Source organism: Microtus oregoni, unplaced genomic scaffold (assembly GCF_018167655.1).
Source record: "Microtus oregoni isolate MIOR12 unplaced genomic scaffold, Mior012 000010F_ref0000083, whole genome shotgun sequence".
In the NCBI taxonomy this organism is placed as follows: domain Eukaryota; kingdom Metazoa; phylum Chordata; class Mammalia; order Rodentia; family Cricetidae; genus Microtus; species Microtus oregoni.
In genome coordinates this window covers 33,370,166-33,388,820 of record NW_024543069.1, presented here as the reverse complement: position 1 = coordinate 33,388,820, position 18,655 = coordinate 33,370,166, and the positions used below count along the sequence as shown (strand labels likewise).

Sequence of the window (18,655 nt, the reverse complement as noted above, 5' to 3'; positions counted from 1 at the left end):
TATTTATGTATTATGTATACAATATTCTGTCTGTGTGTATGCCTGCAGGCCAGAAGAGGGCACCAGACCCCATTACAGATGGTTGTGAGCCACCATGTGGTTACTGGGAATTGAACTCAGGACCTTTGGAAGAGCAGGCAATGCTCTTAACCTCTGAGCCATCTCTCCAGCCCCTAACTAATTCTTATAACTTATATTAGCCCATATTTCATATCCATGTTAGCCACATGGTTTGGTACCTTTCTCAGGGAGGCCATCACATCTTGCTTCCTCTGTGTCTGGGTCACTACTGCAGAATCTATATATTGTATTTTTAAGGTAGAGTTTCTTTATGTAGTCAGGCTCTCCTAGAGTTCTTTATGCAGACCAGGCTGGCCTCTCAGAGATCCTCTGACTCTGGGATTAAAGGCATGAACAGCCCTTCCTGGCTGAATCATTGTCTTTTATTAAAGAATATTAGCTGTTGAGTTAAGGGCTAGACTTCTTTGATCTAATGAGCAAAGCTTGACTGCTTTCAAGTAGTAGAGCAGAATAAGCAAGAATTGAAAAGTTTCTCCCTGTTCATTAATTGCTTTACCGCTCAACGTTTTTTTCCTGCTTCTAATATAATTGTCTTCATGGCTGTCTAGAATTCATACTTATGAAAGGCCTGTCACTTCACTCTAAACTTTGTCTTTGTTGCTTCAGTTGAAATCAATTGCCCAATACTTATGTCTGGTACTTTATATATAGCTAGGTAAATTTAGGTCATGGTGGTGGCATATGCATTTAATCCCAGCTCTCGGGAGGCAGAGACGGGCCTGGTCTACAAGAGCTAGGTCCAGGACAGATTTGATAGCTACAGTAAAACCCTGTCTTGAAAAACAACCCCCCCCCCACAAAAAAAAGAGTTTAGATCATATTTGAGCCATGAATTGTGCACTAATGTGTATGTATTTTTTTTTAATTTTTTAAATAAATTTTATGATTTTTTTAACTTCATTTTATGTGAATCGATGTGAAGGTGTCAGTTCCCCTGGAACTGGATTTTCATAATGTTGTAAGCTGCCATGTGGTTGCTGGGAATTGAACCCCGGGTCCTCTGGAAGAACAGTCAGAGTTCTTAACCGCTGAGTCTTCTCTCTAGCCCGTATGTGTGTGTGTGTTTTAATGAAGATCACATTGACAAACTTAATATTTTACTTATGGGGCATGCACATGCCACAGCATACATGTGGAGGGAAAAAAATATTTTGCCGGAATTGTTTCTCTCCTACCATGTAAGTCTGAGCTTTTAACAATGGTCAAAAGGCTTGAAAGCAGTTTTGGGTTTTTTTGTTAGTTTATCAAGACAGGGTTTTTCTGTGTAGCCCTGATTGTCCTGGAATTAGCTCTGTACGTAGACCAGGCTGACCTAGGAAAAACAAAGATCTGCCTGCCTCTGCCTTCTGAGTGCTGTGATTAAAGGCATGCGCTACCACCGACCAACCGGAGTAGTTTTTTTTTTTTTTAATTCAAAGCCAGCACATAAAATCAAGCACATGCTGGCATGTATCTCAGGATAGATTGGAACTTAATCCTCCTCCTGCCTCAGCCTCTCAGATGCAAGATCCACTTTGCTCATATTCTCTCATCTTCATTGTATCTGTAACAGCTGTAATAACTGTAAAAATATAGTGTCAGCGAATAGCATCTTATTCCTCGCAAACTTTGAGAAACCACTTAGTAGTAAGACTGAACAAATGGTTGCTTCAGACAGTGTTCTAAAACCAAAGGTTTTTGTGTGTTTGTGTATATGTGGATGTGGATGCATATGGTGTATGGAGGCCAGTGCTCTCTGTCTTGTGTGAGATGGGTTCTCTTACTGAACCTGAAACTTGCTGACCAGCAAGCCCCAGAGATCTTCCTGTCTCAACCTCCCCATCCCTGAGTGTTAGTGGCATAGGCCTTGATCTGAGGTGGGTGCTGGGGGTAAAACTCAGGTCCTGGTGCTTGGCCAGCAAGTGTTTTACTAACTTACCTTTGGAGACCCTCGCATATTTGTTTGTTTGATTTGTTTTTAATTACTGGCTTTTCACTTGCTATTATTTTATTTGAAGTATCTACACAAACTTATCAAGAATCAGTCTATAAGAATGAAAAAGATTTTGGTAGTCTACAGATAATCCATTTAAAGACAACTGAATCTTTAATTAAAATTTAGAGTGCTTTCAAAATTGCAGAGCTTTAATACAAATTGTACATTGTCATGAAATTATTTTGTTTTGTTTCTTCAAGCTAATAAGCACAAATGGGTACCACTACACTTAGATGATGTGAGACCAGACAGCCAGGAAAGACCTGGGTCCCGGAACAGCTCAAGATGTCAACCTGAAGCAAATAAGCCAGCTCACAGTAATAGGAAAAGTGATACACGAAGTAAGTGTCGTTTCAAGAGCGCTATGATATTCGAATGAACATAGTTTTAGGGCTTATCATTGGAGCTGTATAGAGTAAACTGCAGACACATCTCTAACCCTGCATACCTTAATGTAATTATGGCTTAACAAAGCTGAATTTTAGCAGTGTAACTGTCAATAACTTTTTGTCCAATTTTGCTTTCATTTTAATTCTAGATCTTATTTTATATTGAGACAGGATCTCACTATGGGACTAGCTGGGCACTTTTTATGTGCCTGACCTCAGACTTGTGATATTCCTGCCTCAGCCTCCTACATGCTAGGATGCTAGGATGACAGAAAGATGTCATCATTCTGGGCTTGTAGTCCTAAGTCTCCCTTTTTGGTTTGGTATTACACTTTGCTTTAGTTGTCTTTCTCTTTAATCTCCATCATTGTTTTAAGAGTTCTTTTGCCTTGTTTTTCCTGGCATTGATCTTTTTAAAAAGATAATAGTATTATTATTGCTATCCTGGAATTCTTTGTAGACCAGGTTTACTTTGAACTCAGAGATTGGCCTGCCTCTGCCTCTGAGTCCTGGGATAAAGATATGCATCACTATTTCTGGCAAAATAATAAGATTATTTTGTTCTTTTTTTTTTTTGGTTTTTTTGAGACAGGGTTTCTCTGTGGCTTTGGAGCCTATCCTGGAACTAGCTCTGTAGACCAGGCTGGCCTCGAACTCACAGAGATCCACCTGCCTCTGCCTCCCGAGTGCTGGGATTAAAGGCGTGCGCCACCACTGCCCGGCGATTATTTTGTTCTTTAGTTTGGATTTTGTAATTTTTTTATGATTGGATTTGAACTTAAAAATAGTAGGAATCTTCGATTACTTTTTTGCGGGTCCAGGGTCTCTCTATATAGACCAGAGATCAACCTGCCTGTTTCCCAAATGCTTTAATAAAAGTGTACCACAAACAATGGCTGTCATCAAATACTCTATGAAATGTTTAAATATTAAACTTTTTGTGAGTTTATTATGGTGTGTTGTAAAATAAGGCCTACTTTGGGTTAAGAAAGAATTATCTATCTTAGATGAGATCTCACTGGGTATTGTTGCCCAGATTGGTCTTGAACTCAGAATACCCCTACCTCACCATACCAATAACTGGGGTTGTAGGTGTGTGCAACCATTTTTTTTTTGGGGGGGGGGGTTTCGAGACAGGGTTTCTCTGTGGTTTTGGAGCCTGTCCTGGAACTAGCTCTTGTAGACCAGGCTGGTCTCGAACTCACAGAGATCCGCCTGCCTCTGCCTCCCGAGTGCTGGGATTAAAGGTGTGCGCCACCATCGCCTGGCTGTGCTACCATTTTTAGCAAGAATATTTAGAGAGATAGCTCAGGGGTTAAAAACGCTCAGTGCTCTTGTATAAGGTCAGTGAAGGTTACAGCACCCACATGGTAGCAGCAGCACAAAACCCCTGTAATGCCAATTCCAAGGGGGGGCCCTTCTAACTTCTGTGGGCTCTTCAGATGTGGTAGACATCCACATCCACATAAGTTACAAGGAATTTTAAATTGGCACTGAGGATGAAGTTATAGGGTCTAGGGCAGTTTGCTCTCAGTGGGGGAGATAATGTTGGATGTCTTTACTGAGGCCTGATGTCTAATAGTGAAAGTGACGGGGGATGTAAAACATCTAAATAGCACACACAGTAACTCCATTTAACCCTCTTTTCACCAGTTGAAAAACCTTATCTATAATTTGGTTGTTTTTATAATTTAATTGTATTATTCCAATTTAAAGTTGATGTTTTCACTCTCACTAATAGTACACAACGTACTATCTTCTGTTTTGGTCAGCATTTTTGGGCTTATGATATGCCTTGGTTGTAGAATGCTAAGCTAGCACTGTTAATGCTCTATATTACCAAAAAGAAAAAAAAAGAACTTGCTATCATAGGACTTTAGAATGCCTATCATTCTAGATAGGTGGCTCATTCCTCAGGGCCAATCAGATGGAGCATCATTTTCTATGTTTATTGGTTACTTGTATATTCTTGTTTGGCCTTTTAGCTATTTTCTAATTTTGTGGTACATATGAGACAATGGGCTGGGCAGTGGTGGTGTACACCTTTAATCCCAGCACTTGGGAGGCAGAGATCACAGAGCAATATCCAGAACAGCCAGCAAACAGACAAAAAAAATATAGGGAGAATGAGGTAGAGGGGGCCAGATATGGACAGGACACATAGAATGTGTATTATGGATCCAGTTCCTTTTGTTCATGTGTCTTATCTGGATTTGTGTGTGTGTGCTTTCAGTTTCTCTTGTTTAGAACAAAAGCTTTTTACTTAAATGGTAACATCTCTTTCTTATAGGAGGAGTTTTACATGTAAATTCAATAGCCTTGGAGCACTGAACATGTACATATCAGTGCACTCTTAGCAGAGGACCTCTTTGTCTTTATGATGTTTCATTTACTTACTACAGAATCTTTAAGGCAGGCACACCTTCAATCCCAGCATTCAGGAGGTAGAGACAGGTGGATCTCTGTGAGTTCGAGACCAGCCTGGTCTACAAGTTCCAGGACAGGCTCCAGAGATACAGAGAAACCCTGCCTGATAATCTCTGTATCATAGAAGTCATAGGCAGGAAGATCTTAGAGTTCAAGGCCAGCCTGGACTGAATGAATAGTCAGACACGATCTGAGAACCCACCATGGGAAGCCAGGCCTGGTGGTTAACAGCTTTAATCCCCATTCCTTGGGAGGCAAATCTGTGAATTCAATGCCAGTCCCAGCTACATAGTGAGGCCTTGTGTGAAAAAAAAAAAAATCCAAAAGAGGTGAGTAGAGGATGACTACAATCAAAATACATTGTAAACACATGAAATTATCAAAGAATAAATAAAAGATACTATAAAATCCAAAGAGGAAAAAAATGGTGGAAGGTAATTACTATGTTTTCATAGAGATGATCGTATTATTTTATTTCAAATTTAAATGTTAAAAAATATCTTATTTTAAGGTTGGAGACGGGATAGAGAAAAGAGAGATGATCAAGATGAAGTATCGAGTGTGAGAAGTGAGGGTGGCACCATCCGAGGTTCTGCAAGAGGTCGCGGAAGAGGCCGGGGCCGTGGAAGAGGCCGGGGTCGAGGAAACCCTAGACGTATGATATGAGTTTTTTTTTTTTCTGTTAAATTAGATGTTCTTTGAAAAAAGTTAGCAAATTTTCTCATTTTTTCATATTACCCTGTATTATGCTAGTTTTTTGTGTGCTTGCACGCGCATGTGTGTGTGTGTGTGTGTGTGTGTGAGTGAGTGTTTAGGTGGGTGCACCGTGGTGTGCATGTGGAAATCAGGACAAAGGCAGAGTTGATCCTCTCTACCACATGGGACCAAGGAACTGTACTCAGGATAATGTTTCTACTAATTATTTTGGTTTCCCAATAAATTTGGTTTTGTGTTTGAACTTGTTCATTTTGGATTTCTCTTTACATTTATGAGTTACTTATTTTTAACTTTTGATCACCTTTCTTTTACTTTGTGTCCAGTGAACTTTGATTATTCCTATGGTTATCGAGAGCCAGGGGAAAGAACTGATCAGCCATTTCCCACAGAGCTTAACACCAGCATGATGTATTACTACGACGATGGCACAGGTGTGCAGGTGTATCCTGTGGAAGAGACACTGCTTAAAGAGTACATTAAACGCCAGATGTAAGTTGGTGTACACTAGGATGGCAGTCATGTCTGTTTCTGTAGCAAACTGATATCTTTGACTATTTTATCACAGTTCCAAAAGTGTAATAATAAAAGTTAGAGAGTGAGTTTTTTGTTTCCTAGAAAACAGTGACAAAATAAGTATCTACAGATTTTTTTCCCATGTTCTCGTCATTTTCCTAAGAATAGTTAAAATATCATTACATAATGAGTAAATATCATAAAAAGACTCTAATGTCTACATATTATTTGAAATTAAGTAAAATTTATCTCAGTTGCAAATAGATGTTTATATTAACATTTGTAAACGAGCTAGGTGTGGTAGTGCATGCCTGTAACTCCTGCACTGGGGAGCTGAAGCAGAATTGCTATGAGTTCAAAGCTAGCTTGAGATGCAGAACAAAACTCTGTCTCATTTAAAAATAATAATAAAAGCACTTCCAATGTCTTAGTTTTTCATAGCAATTGATTTCTATATTGTCTGTTTTTTTTAATCTTTTAAGCTCTTTATCCTATGTTGTTATTTCTTTGTGACCTCTATTAAATGAATGTTTTAGTTCAGACCTGACATCTCCATAACATTTGTTGTCCAGCCTTCTGCTTGTTTCAAATATACATTTTGTGTATTTGGATGATATCTTTATAATGATAAAAGAAAACCCACATGTAACAAAACTGGATAAAATCTTATTGTTTTTAAAATCTGGAATGGTAAAGGAAAAGATTTCTGAAAGGGCATGAGCATCTAAAAAATAGTCATTTTTAAAAAAGAAACTGGATCCTCCTCTGTAACTAGAAATTAATTTCTTCACTGACACCAGCCAGGCACCTTTGGTAGCCATGGTGGTAGATGAGATGGACTCTGAGTGCAGAGCAACTTGCTTCTTGCTTCCTCTGTTAGGGCTGACACAAAGCTGATCAGGAAAAAGGCCTTTTTATGGCCAGAAAGTGTCAGTCAACTTCATCCCATTATTCCTGTCTTTTTTGTAACTCTTACTGCTAGGTCCCTTCTGAGACCTGACAGTGAACAAACATGCAACTCCATGTCAGGATATCGGCCTCCACTGTGCTCATGCGAGTGAGGGAGGAGTTTCTGGGCATGCAGTGTAGAATGCAGAGCTGTTAAGGTAGGACTTTTATGTCCCCAAGGACACTGAGCAAAAAATGTCAGACGTTAGTCTTGACCTCTCTTTTTGTTTTAGGGATTTCAGGCAGGGATTTGGCAAACATCTGTGGAGTCTCAGGGAAGCTGGTTCTTACTCTGCTCAGTGGAGGTGTGGCTTTGAGGAGTCATGCTGTAGACTGTGTTTCTAGTCTAGTACTTAGAGAAGTGATCTGTTTGAGTTTGGGTTCGCTTTTTGTTTTTTTAAGTTTTCATTGTTCTTTGGTGTTAAAAGTATGTTTTATTAGTACCACACCCTAACCAACAAAGCTTAATAAATAGGTAGCTGAAATAAATTTTAAATTAATATGCTTCACTATTCCTAATGGATAGTCTCAATCACTTTAAATGGAAATTTTATATCAATAATACATTTAAAGTTTTTATTTTAATTTATTTTTCCTTTTGTGATAGACATTAATGGAGTCAAGGCTTGCTTCAGACTCCTGCCTTAACTTCCCAAGTGCTATCTCGTCATCACACTGGGTTAAATTTTAACACTGATAATTTTTGGGGGGAGGGCGGACGGAATCTTTGGTCATTCCGATCTAGAGATTTGTATGTTTGTAACCCAGCATAGACTATAGCTAATAATGATTTGTAGATTTACTTATGTAGTTTGGTCTTCAGTGGATTGCATTTAAAGGGAAGCTTATTATTCATTTAAGAAATTTGCATCTAAGTACAATTTTAACTTGTGACTGCGTGAATGCCTGGTATACTGTCCCAGGTTTAGTAATCTCAGTCATTTCAAGCTTCCGAGGCACTGTGATTAGGTATTTGAAGTGCAATAAAAATCAGAATGTGTCGGGCAGTGCTGGTACACACATTTAATCTAGCACTCAGGAGGAGGCAGGTGGATCTCTGTGAGTTTGAGACCAGCCTGGTCTACAAGAGCTAGTTCCAGGACAAGCTCAAGCTACGGAGAAACCCTGTCTCAAAAAACAAAAACAAAAACTCAGAATGTACAACTTTGGTTTTTTTCATTATTTAGAGCAAATGATTTATTAATGTTGCTGAGATGCACTTTGAATATCACACAAGACAAATTGAGATGTCCTATGTTTTAATGGTAGGATAACTTCCTCTCCCACAAGTGTAATAGCCCCAAACTAGTTGTTATTTAGAGGTGCTTAGTTCTTTCAGGTTAGAATTTGTCTTAAGTACCCAAAGGTACTTAGTAATGGAGTTTTACACTAAAAAAAATGTGAAATTGTGTGTGTTTTTTTTAACTTGCTGCCTCTTGAACTTCCTCAGGTCTTGGGAAGCTGTAGGATTGCCAGCTACGCTATGTCACCATGGGTTTCACTTTCTCCTGTCTGGGATCCTGGTCTTTGTCTTTAGAATCTTACTCTCATTTTATTATGTGGCCGCTGTACATTAAATGTATGATTTCCAAATTCTTTTATTAAATATATTTTCTCTTGGTTCTCTTATCTTTATATCGAGGTTTATAGTCTTTGGTCATATTGACAGTTTCTGCTTACTTTCTGTCTAGGGATTGGTTAGGTTGGTCTACACTTTTCTAACCCTGAGTTATCTAAGCGTTGTCTGCATTTTTACTCCATGGACTTCATGAAGTCTTTGATATTTCTTTCTTAGCTATTTTATATTCATTCTTCCCTTTGTTTTCAAAGTGCTGAGGACCAAATCCTGGGCTTCTAGGAGCTGTGCATATTTATGGATATAGAAGTGTAACTGTGTTTTTTTTTTTTTAAACTTAACTGTGTGCTGGTTGCAAAGGGTCCAAAAGTCATCTTGTTGTCAGTTTAGGTTAAAAAGACAAATTCAAGTTCCTTATGTTTGAGTGTGAACTAAAGATACTCTCAAGTGCACTGTTTTCCCCAGTGATTGGGAGTAAATTGAGAGGCAGTAAAACTGGTGTTTATCTTTTGTTATTTAGTGTTTAAATGAAGCAGATGGAGATGTCTTTGTAATGGAATCTTTCAGTGATTGACTAATTGAAAAATCCAGGACTGTAGATTTTCCTCTTATCTAGCATGTATAAGGCTGGATTCCAAACAACAACATCAACAAATGGATTTTAAAATTAGCTTTTAATTTGTTAGACTTAAGTGAAGTTATTCTAGATAGTGTTAAATTTTAATTAATATTCTGTTTATGCTTGTGTATAAGAGAAACTGTCAATTAACCAGGTTTTTGCTTGGTCTCATATTTGTCCTGTGTTGTGTTATATATGTATATTTTGCCTAACCTGTAAGATAATAAGTATTATTAAGCATAGGAAAACATTTTGGTAGCAGTTGTTGTAAGCAGTGGGTATATATCTATGTTGCCAAATGAGTGAATGAACCCATGTCCTCTCCTTTCTTAGTGAGTATTACTTCAGCACAGAGAACTTGGAGCGGGACTTCTTTCTTCGCAGAAAGATGGATGAGCAGGGATTCCTGCCTATTTCCCTGATTGCTGGTTTTCACCGTGTGCGAGCTCTCACCACAAACCTTAATCTCATCTTGGAGGTAAATATTCATTTAAAAAGAATCTAAGTTATATTCACTTTTCCTGGGAATCAAAAACTGCCCTGAAAAATAGTGTTAATGAGATGAATGGTAGGAGCATTTGGCCAATGTACATGAGGTCCTAGGTTCAGGCCGGGAGTAAAAACGATAAAAGAGAAGTGGGCCACTGCCTACTCATGCAAGTTGTCCTCTGACAATTTGAAAATGATGAATAAAAACTGTGGTCTTTATGTGAATGTGTTTTGATTTATGATGGTCTGTAGTTCCTAGAAAGTTTAGTGAGTTGCTCTGATTTAGTATTGTCTACATAGCTAAACATGATGAATCAGGTTTTTTTCCCTTAAAAACGTAGCCCAGACTGGCCTTAAACTCACAGAAGTCCTGCGTCAAGCCTCCTGAGTACTGGGATTACAGATGTGAAATCGTACACTCAACTTTCATTTTGTTTTTTGTCTCATAACTTTTTTGCTATTGATATATGCCTTAGATACAAATAATCCTGCCTGGATCTGTAGTTTACCAGCTGTTTAACTTTATGTTGTTTAATCTTAAACCCTGTTTTCTGTATCTACTTAATTTGCAGCTGCTCAATCCTTTCTTCTCAGGTTCTCATAGGTATATATCCCAGTACTAAAGAATTTTTTTGTTTGATTTTATGCATATGAAATGCTTTATCAGCATGTACAACTAGAACCCGGAAGAGGGTTTCAGATCCCACTATAGATGGTTGTGAGCCACCATGTGGTTGCTGGGAATTGAACATGGGACCTCTGGAAGAGCAGCCAGTGCTCTTAACCGCTGAATTATCTTTCCAGCCCCAGTACCTAACTCTGTTAAAAAGCCAAACAGACATCTATTTTGCATGTAGATGAATGGGCAAGGTTAGCCGTGGTGTGTATGTATGTCAGACAATTTCTAGGAGTTGGTGCTCTCCTACCATTTGGGTTTTATGGACTTAATTCAGGTTCTCTGTCTTGGTGGTAGGTGTCTTTACCAGCTAAGATGCCTCATTAGCCCAGTGCCACCTTCTCTTTCCTCTTCCTTCCTTATCCCTCCTCCTCTTCTTTTTTCGTTCTTCTCCTTTCTTCTTCTGAGACAAGGTCTCTGTAGTCCTAGCTGTATTTGAACTCACAGAGATCTATCTGCCTGCCTCTGCCTCCTTGAGGTGTGCACCACCATGAAGTTTTTTCTCAATAACTATCATGAAGAAGAATACCCAGTTGATCAGCCAATGAGAATATTGGATATCCTAAATTATTGTGTACGGGATCTTGTTTAGGTCAATTTGTCATGCTTTGGGTTTTATAAAAATATCATTTCTGGATTTTTTTTTCTTTCTTTTTTTTTTTTTTTCCGAGACAGGATTTCTGTCTTTGGAGCTTGTCCTAGAACTAGGTCTTGTAGACCAGGCTGGCCTCGAAGCCTCTGCCTTCCAAGTGCTGGATTTAAGGCGTGCACCACCACCACCCAGCCAGTTTTAGATCTTTACTTGAACTGTTTGCATATACTTAGTTTGTTTGCTTGTTTCTTTGACATAAGGTAGAAAATAATCCTCCTACTCAGCCTCTTTTGTGCTGAGATTATGGGCATGAATCATCATGCCTGGCCCTTGGTGTATATGTATTCTGTACCTTTTTTTTTTTTAAGAAGGCATCAATTGTGAATAATTTAAATTTGATTTCCACGTGTTGATTTGCTAAGGACAGTATGTAAAGCCTTATGTGTGAAAACCACAGGTTGTTTTCTACATAGGATCAGTAACAAACAGTTTTTGTCTCATCTTTGACCAAATAATCAATCACTTGTTTTCTTTTTTGTTTTCTTTAAATTTTATTTTATGTACATTGGTGTGAAGGTGTTACATCTCCTGGAACTGGAGTTACAGACAGTTTTGAGCTACCATGTGGATGTTAGGAATCCAGCCCAATTCCTCTGGAAGAGCAGCCAGTACTTTTAACCCTTTAGCCATCTCTCCAGCACTAGTCACCTATTTTCTTGACAGTCTGTGAGATTTCTTTTTTGTACATTCCTCTTTAGGTGGGGTCTTGTCTTGAGCTCATATCAGAATATGTAACTTTGGATACTCTTTCAGCGCCTCATCCTCTTGCTCCTACCTCCTGAGTGCTGGAATTATAAGCATGAGTCACCAGACATGGTGACATCTGTCGTTTTAGGAAGTACTCTATCAAGTGAGCTGCGTCTTAAGCCTCCTTTGTTCTCTTACTCTTTTTGACAGCTGCATTTGGGCAGCACAGGGTTTCATATAGCCCAGCCTAGCCTCAAGCACACTATGTAGCCTAGAATGACTAGGAGAACTTCATCTACCACTGTTTAGCCCCTATCCCCACTTCCTGAGTTTTATTTTTATTTATTTACTTACTTTCTTTTTTGTTTGTTTTTGTTTTTCAAGACAGGGTGTTTCTGTAGCTTTGGAGCCTGTCCTGGAACTCACTCTGTAGATCAGGCTGGCCTCAAATTCACAGGGATCTGCCTATCTCTGCCTCCTGAGTGCTGGTGTGCTCTATCACCGCCCAGCCTTGGTTTTGGTTTTTGAAACTGGGGCTGGCCCAGAGCTTGCTGTGTAGACCAAAAGGCCTCAAACTTGGCACAATCCTTGCTTCTGCCACCTGACCACTGGGATTGTAGTCTTGGGCCAATATCCCTAAAAAATTTTTTCTATTCCTGTCACAAATTCATGGTAATTTTTAAAGTCATTAACGGTATTACAATCTACTAACTTGAAGCTTTTTAATTTTCAGTTTAGAAGTATAAGGCATATAACTAAAACCTTCTGAATGCCACTTTAACAGCTTAAATTGTCTATTTCAGGCACTGAAGGATAGCACAGAAGTAGAAATTGTGGATGAGAAAATGAGGAAAAAGATAGAACCAGAAAAATGGCCAATCCCAGGCCCTCCTCCACGAAATGTGCCACAAACAGACTTTTCTCAGTTGATTGATTGTCCGGAGTTCATACCAGGGCAGGCCTTTGGCTCCCATACAGGTAACTGCTTTTCTCCTAGTGCAAACAGTGTGACAGTGGGCTACTTGAGTTTGCCTATTTGTAGTGTATTGAGCTTTCGTGGAGAAACCAAAGCTAAGCAAATGACTGCTGGTCCTCCCAATTCTACTTATGTTATCTCCCAGCTAGACTGTAATTATTCAGAACATAGGTAAAGTTCTATTGATATTTCTTGATCATAGATTTTGTTTGTGTTATCTTTTGGGCTTTCTTTCTATCTTCTTTTAATTCTACTAAATGACTATATATAGTGCCACTTTTCTCCATGTAAAACCAAAAGAGCCAAAATTTGTGATCAAGAGTGGGCTAGCCTTCCTTTACTTTTGTCAGTAATGTACTTTAATCTTGTCTTGAAAATAGAAAATAACCCATATTCTAAAATAGAATTGGGATTTTTCTTTAACCTGGTTCTTTTGAGTTTCCAAAAACTACATTCGTGTTAAGTCTTTTTTTTTTTTTTTTTTTTTTGGGCCTGGTTCATTTTAAGATAATTGCTCTTGGGAAAAATATGTGTGCTTAACCTTTTTTCAGTCAGGGTGATGATCTACTGATGCTCTTGGATGTCATATGATCGGAATGTACAGTGGAGTAGGTGACTCCCTGAAATACCATGTAAATATGAGAGCAAATCGTGCTGCAGAAGCGAGAGTGACCATACTGTCTTCTGTGCAAGAATGTCCACGCCCACCCCCTTGTGGAGAAGGTTGGGCCAGCCTGCAGTGGAGATAACCACCTTTACGATAATGATGACAGACCAGAGGACTGCTGTCGTTACTGTAGGAGCTTCTCCTTTCTATGTCATTAGCTTAGGCTGCACGGGCTACTTCATTCATGGTGGGAAAGTTCATTGTTATCATTGGGGAAATACTGCAAATTCTATCTTTTGTTTCCAGGCATTTATTACTTTGCCCAGATCAATAAAGCAGAAAAAGAGAGGATTGAGTAGCATTTCCAAAATTGTTAGGTCCTTTGCTATTTGACTTGCTCTTTAATATAGTATACTTTGCATAACTCACATGTTGTCATATTTCACATGTACTATAATATGTATTAATGTGAATACTTAAGGGGTAAAAAATTTAAGTTAAATAAATGAGGGCATTTTATGCTTTAAGATTGTTATTTAAGGGCTTTTCTTATTGTTTTATTTATTACTATTGTGTATACATGATGTGTATATGATATGAGTGTGGGCACATGTGTGCCATGGTGTGTGTGTGTGTGTGGAGGTAAGAGGACAACTTTTGAGAGTTCTTTATTTCCACTGTGGGATTCAGGCATTAAATTCCGGTGGTCAGATTTGCACAGCAAGTGCCCTTACTTTCTGAGCCATGTGGCTGGTCTCAAAACTGTATTTCATACATTGACATGAAAGCACTGTGTGCCTATGCATCCCATCATAAGTCAGAATAAATCCTTTTTGTCAGGAATTTGGTCACAGCAATGAGAAAAGTAACTAATAAAGAAGGTTGGTACTGAGGAGTAGAACTGTCACTTGAAAATCCTGACCATGTGGTTTGTAGGCATTTGAAGCTGGCTTTTAGAAGCGATATGAAAGACTCCTAAACTGTAGGCAAGAGAACCCTTAGAACACTGTAAGTAGAGTTCAGTGGGCCATTCTGGGCTTGTGGGAGACCAGTGTGTCAATGAAAAGGTGGAAAGTAAACATTATGCTAAGGAGTTTTCAGCGAGGGGCAAGGACTTTGAGGGAAGCTGAGTCAAAGGCTATTTGTGTTTTCTTCTGATGAAGAATGTCCATTCCTGAAAATGTCATAGAGTGATTTGCAATTTGTTTAGCAAAGGCAGTTTTAAGATAGCATCACTGCCCTTTTGAGATCTATAACAGGAGAAAGCAGAAAGTTTGGGAAATGTGCAGTTGGGGAAATAGGTAGGGGGTGTGTCATCTGAAGTTGCCATCAAGCAGGGTGTACACAAAGCTTAATTGTTAGTCCAAAGTGAGGTATCTTACAGTCTTCACTAAGACTGCAGCAGTGTGGGTAAAACCTGGAAGTTTCTAAGTTGTGGAAATGGACATTGATTTGAAAGAAGAGCCGATGGGGTTCCTTGCTATGTAAACTCCGAAATGAAATGTTCACCTGGTTTGGTAACAAAGTTGTACAAAGGCCACTTACAGCAGTGTTAGGAGGGGTCCAGATAACTCCCCAATCTGCCAGTAGCACTTGAATGCTTCATCCACTTCATGCTAGTTTAGTATGCATTTAAAATGTAAGATACAGGGTCATGGAGATTTACACCGGAAGCCCACTGTGTGGCTAAAGAGATTCTGAGACACCATTGTTTGAAGCTGTGAGGGTTAAGTTACAAAGTAGACTTCCTAGCTATTGGAAACTCCAGAATTGTGGGACATCTGCCAAGGAAAACTAGAAGAGTAGAGTCATCCCATGAGAGAGACTGTTTATGCTTCAAGCGACAAAGTTGAAGGAGTGGAGCTGCCCGTGGTCACTGGAGCCCAGATGATAGTATCACAGGCCCCAGATGATGGGCATGGAGCTATAATGTTTAGTGTTTGCCTGCTAGACTTGGGTCTTGCTTTGGTCCAATCTTCCTTTGCTATGCCCCATTCTTCTCCAATAGAATGGGGATGTTTACTCTGTGCCATTGTACATTGGAACTATGTAACTTGTTTTCTGAAATTATAGAGACTCACAATTAAGAGTTTGCCTTGCATCTCAGAAGAGACGTTGGACTTTTGAACACTGTTGGGACAGCTAAAGACTATTGAGACTTTTGAAGTGAGACTGAATTCATTTTGCTTTATGAGCGTATGGGGATCAGAGATTAAATGTAATGGTTTAAAAGTGGTTTGTTTGAGATTCAAGGTGACAAAGGAATGTACTTGTGGTGATTAACCTTCATTGACAGCCTGACTGGATATGTCTGTGAGGGCATTTCCAGAGAGGTTTAACTGAAGAGGGAAGAGCCATCCTAAACATGGGCTGGATGCTTAGCCTGAGTACCAGCATTCATCTCTCTGTGCTTCCCGACTGTAGACGCAGTGTGACCAGCCACCTCATGTTTCCATCAATCACCATGTCTTCCCTGCCATCATGGACTCAACCCCTCAAACTGTGAGCCAAAATAAATCCTTCTTCCCTTAAGTTGCTTCTTGTCAGATGTTTTGTTGCAGTGATAAAAAGGTAGCTAATACACTGCCTATCAGTAAAGAGTAATGGTCAAATCAAAATAATCCCCTTTTTCCTTTAAAACACCATATGACTTAATTCTATTATAAAGATATTTTAATTATAATTGCACACAGTGCATAGAATTTATTACTTATTGTTACAAAGAACTAGTTTCTGTACAATCTGAAAGTTTCAGATGTTTTGTGCCCCAAAGTTATATCTCTGTTCAGATCTTTTATACTCATAATTTTTTCTCTCTGCAATAACTAGTGTATGTTTTTAAAGAAAAGTGAAATTTAGATCTCTATACTTAATGATTTAACAAATAACTATGAAAGATTTGGTGTGTAAACTTGGGGTTCTTTTTAACCAGCCTATGAACAATTAGTTGGGAAGTTGTATAATATAGAAACTACTTCTTCCACAAGATAACTGTAATCTTGGGATTTAAGATGAACAATTATTGGGAATGTTGGCATTATACAAAGTATTTTTTTCCACAAGATAGCTAAGGTGGTCAGTCAAGTTACCTTTCCATTAACCATTTGTGTATTATTAATAAAATTGCAAGAATAAAAAATGTTTGGTACATTTTACTTTTTGACATGTTTTCATATTCATACAAATAAGTCAATATAGATGCACATTAATATCAGATTCCTTAGATTATACAAAGAGCTGATAGATGGTAAATAAGGGAATATGGGATGTTGATAGAAACATGCTGACCCACATTAGCTCATAGGAGTACTTCTGTCCACCACCATTTCCTCTGAATTGTCACGTTATTACCTCGTTAGTCTACTTGTAGGCTGCTTGAAGAAGTAGTCTGTCACTATGTACAGGAGAAGAAATAAGGTAGGGTGTATAGATCACCTTATGTAACTAGGTGGAGTAAAGGAGTGAAGCTTTTATCTAATGCCCCTTAATTCCAAATTATAGTATCTTGATAACTTTTGATTATATTTTCTGTGCCATTTGTATGGTAAAATATTAACATAATTGATCCTTTTCATCACAGAAATTTAAATATCTACTTTTTCCTCTTTGGAGGTTGAATTGTGTAACATGGTTTGGCATTGCCACTGAGCAGAAGATCTTAATCACCACAAAAGGTTGATTATAAGACTGGTAAGATGACTTCTGGAATGCAGGGTTTGCTGTGGGTGCGGTGTACTGTCAGCTTGTGACCTTTGAGGGCCTAATGGCTACTGAATAGGTTGGGGGGCTTTTCCTGAAAACTTTTGTCAAAGTTCTTAAATCCTCATTACTCAGAACTGCAGTCTTCCCACAGTAGGAAAAAAAAAAACACACTAGATCAAAACATATGTTTGTCTTTGGAGAACCAGGCTGATATTTTTCATTTAATACAAAAATCAGCAAAGGTAAGTTGTCTGTAGTTTCACCAATTGTAGCCAAGGTATGTGTCTAAACCACTTTTATCTATGTAAAGTAATGTCAGAAACTCCAAAGCTTACTCAAATTTTTTATTTTAGCTTTTTAAAAATAGGTACTCTGAAATATTTTAATTATAAAAAAATTAAGGTTCCAGCCGGGCGGTGGTGGCACACGCCTTTAATCCCAGCACTCGGGAGGCAGAGGTAGGCGGATCTCTGTGAGTTCGAGACCAGCCTGGTCTACAAGAGCTAGTTCCAGGACAGGCTCCAAAACCACAGAGAAACCCTGTCTCGAAAAACCACAAAAAAAAAAAAAAATTAAGGTTCCAGAAAACACAACAGGGCTTCAGTGTAAATTTAAGCACAAAGTGAACACCTTGAAGCTTTCATTCTGATGGTACTAACTTTTCCTTTGGCAAATATTTCACTATCATTGCATTTCTCAGTACATAGTGTTTACTATGCTAGAACACTCCATGGTACACTCATAATTCAAGCCTAGGAGACATGAAGATGTGATTGTATAATAAACCCTGAGGTGAGTATAAGAAGACGAACCTTGTGTATTAAAACTACTGGGGCTGGAGTAGGCAGCCAGAAGACTCACGTAGTACAGCTCACAGCTTCTTATTTCTCCAGCTCCAGGGCATCCAGCACCGTCTTCTGGTCTTGTTGGGTACCCACACACAGGTGGTACCCATACCCAAATAAAAATAAACATTAAAAGGCCACACTTTTGATTTTCCTACTGTGTATGGCTCCAGTACTGTTCTGACATTTACGCCTTAGCTATATATGCAGTTCAGTGATAGTTATATAAGGAACTAAATCATCCCCGTAGTTAACAAGATAGTGGTTCTTTGTGTTCTTTTAAAACTTCGGTCATTCTTGATTGGGGGAGGGAGAGGGAAATGGGAGGCGGTGGCGGGGAAGAGACAGAAATCTTTAATAAATAAATAAATTAAAAAATAAAAAAATAAAATGAAACTTCGGTCATTGTGTAAATATTTCTGAGTATTAGAATAACAGTTCTCCTACTCTCTTATCAGTGTGAAAGAGTATAACTTCTTTGTTTCATTTGTACTGGTTTTATCCGTGAATTGGTGATAAATGAGCTGTTTATGGAGAATGTTATAGAGCAACAGTGTCCCAGGAAGGATATATGAATCCTACATATAAATTCAAAGTTTTTAGTAGCCTTGAAATTATTTGTCAGGTTGTTGACATACACCTTTACAGTCCTAAGACAAGCAGAGGGAGGCCGATGACTGTGAGTTCCAGGTCTACTTAGTAAGTTCTAAGCCAGCAGGGCTACACAGTGAGACTGTCTATAAATGAAACAGAACAAAAACACCAACTTTGCAGTT

At 38.6% G+C, this 18,655-nt stretch overlaps 1 protein-coding gene across 2 annotated transcripts in view; it reads left to right on the top strand.

Annotated features, from left to right (window-relative positions):
• The window catches only part of Larp1b (La ribonucleoprotein 1B), a 39,776-nt gene that overhangs the window by 17,868 nt on the left and 3,253 nt on the right, over window positions 1-18,655 (top strand). Inside the window, exons 5-10 of one of the 2 annotated variants that reach the window (XM_041658990.1) lie at window positions 2,257-2,397; window positions 5,384-5,527; window positions 5,913-6,078; window positions 9,579-9,723; window positions 12,553-12,727; window positions 13,277-16,455. In XM_041658990.1, the coding sequence (XP_041514924.1) occupies window positions 2,257-2,397; window positions 5,384-5,527; window positions 5,913-6,078; window positions 9,579-9,723; window positions 12,553-12,727; window positions 13,277-13,296 (791 nt within the window). In that variant the 3' untranslated portion in view covers window positions 13,297-16,455. Of the gene's footprint in view, window positions 1-2,256; window positions 2,398-5,383; window positions 5,528-5,912; window positions 6,079-9,578; window positions 9,724-12,552; window positions 12,728-13,276; window positions 16,456-18,655 lie in introns of those variants that run through there. The other variant, XM_041658989.1, reaches the window with a different exon arrangement.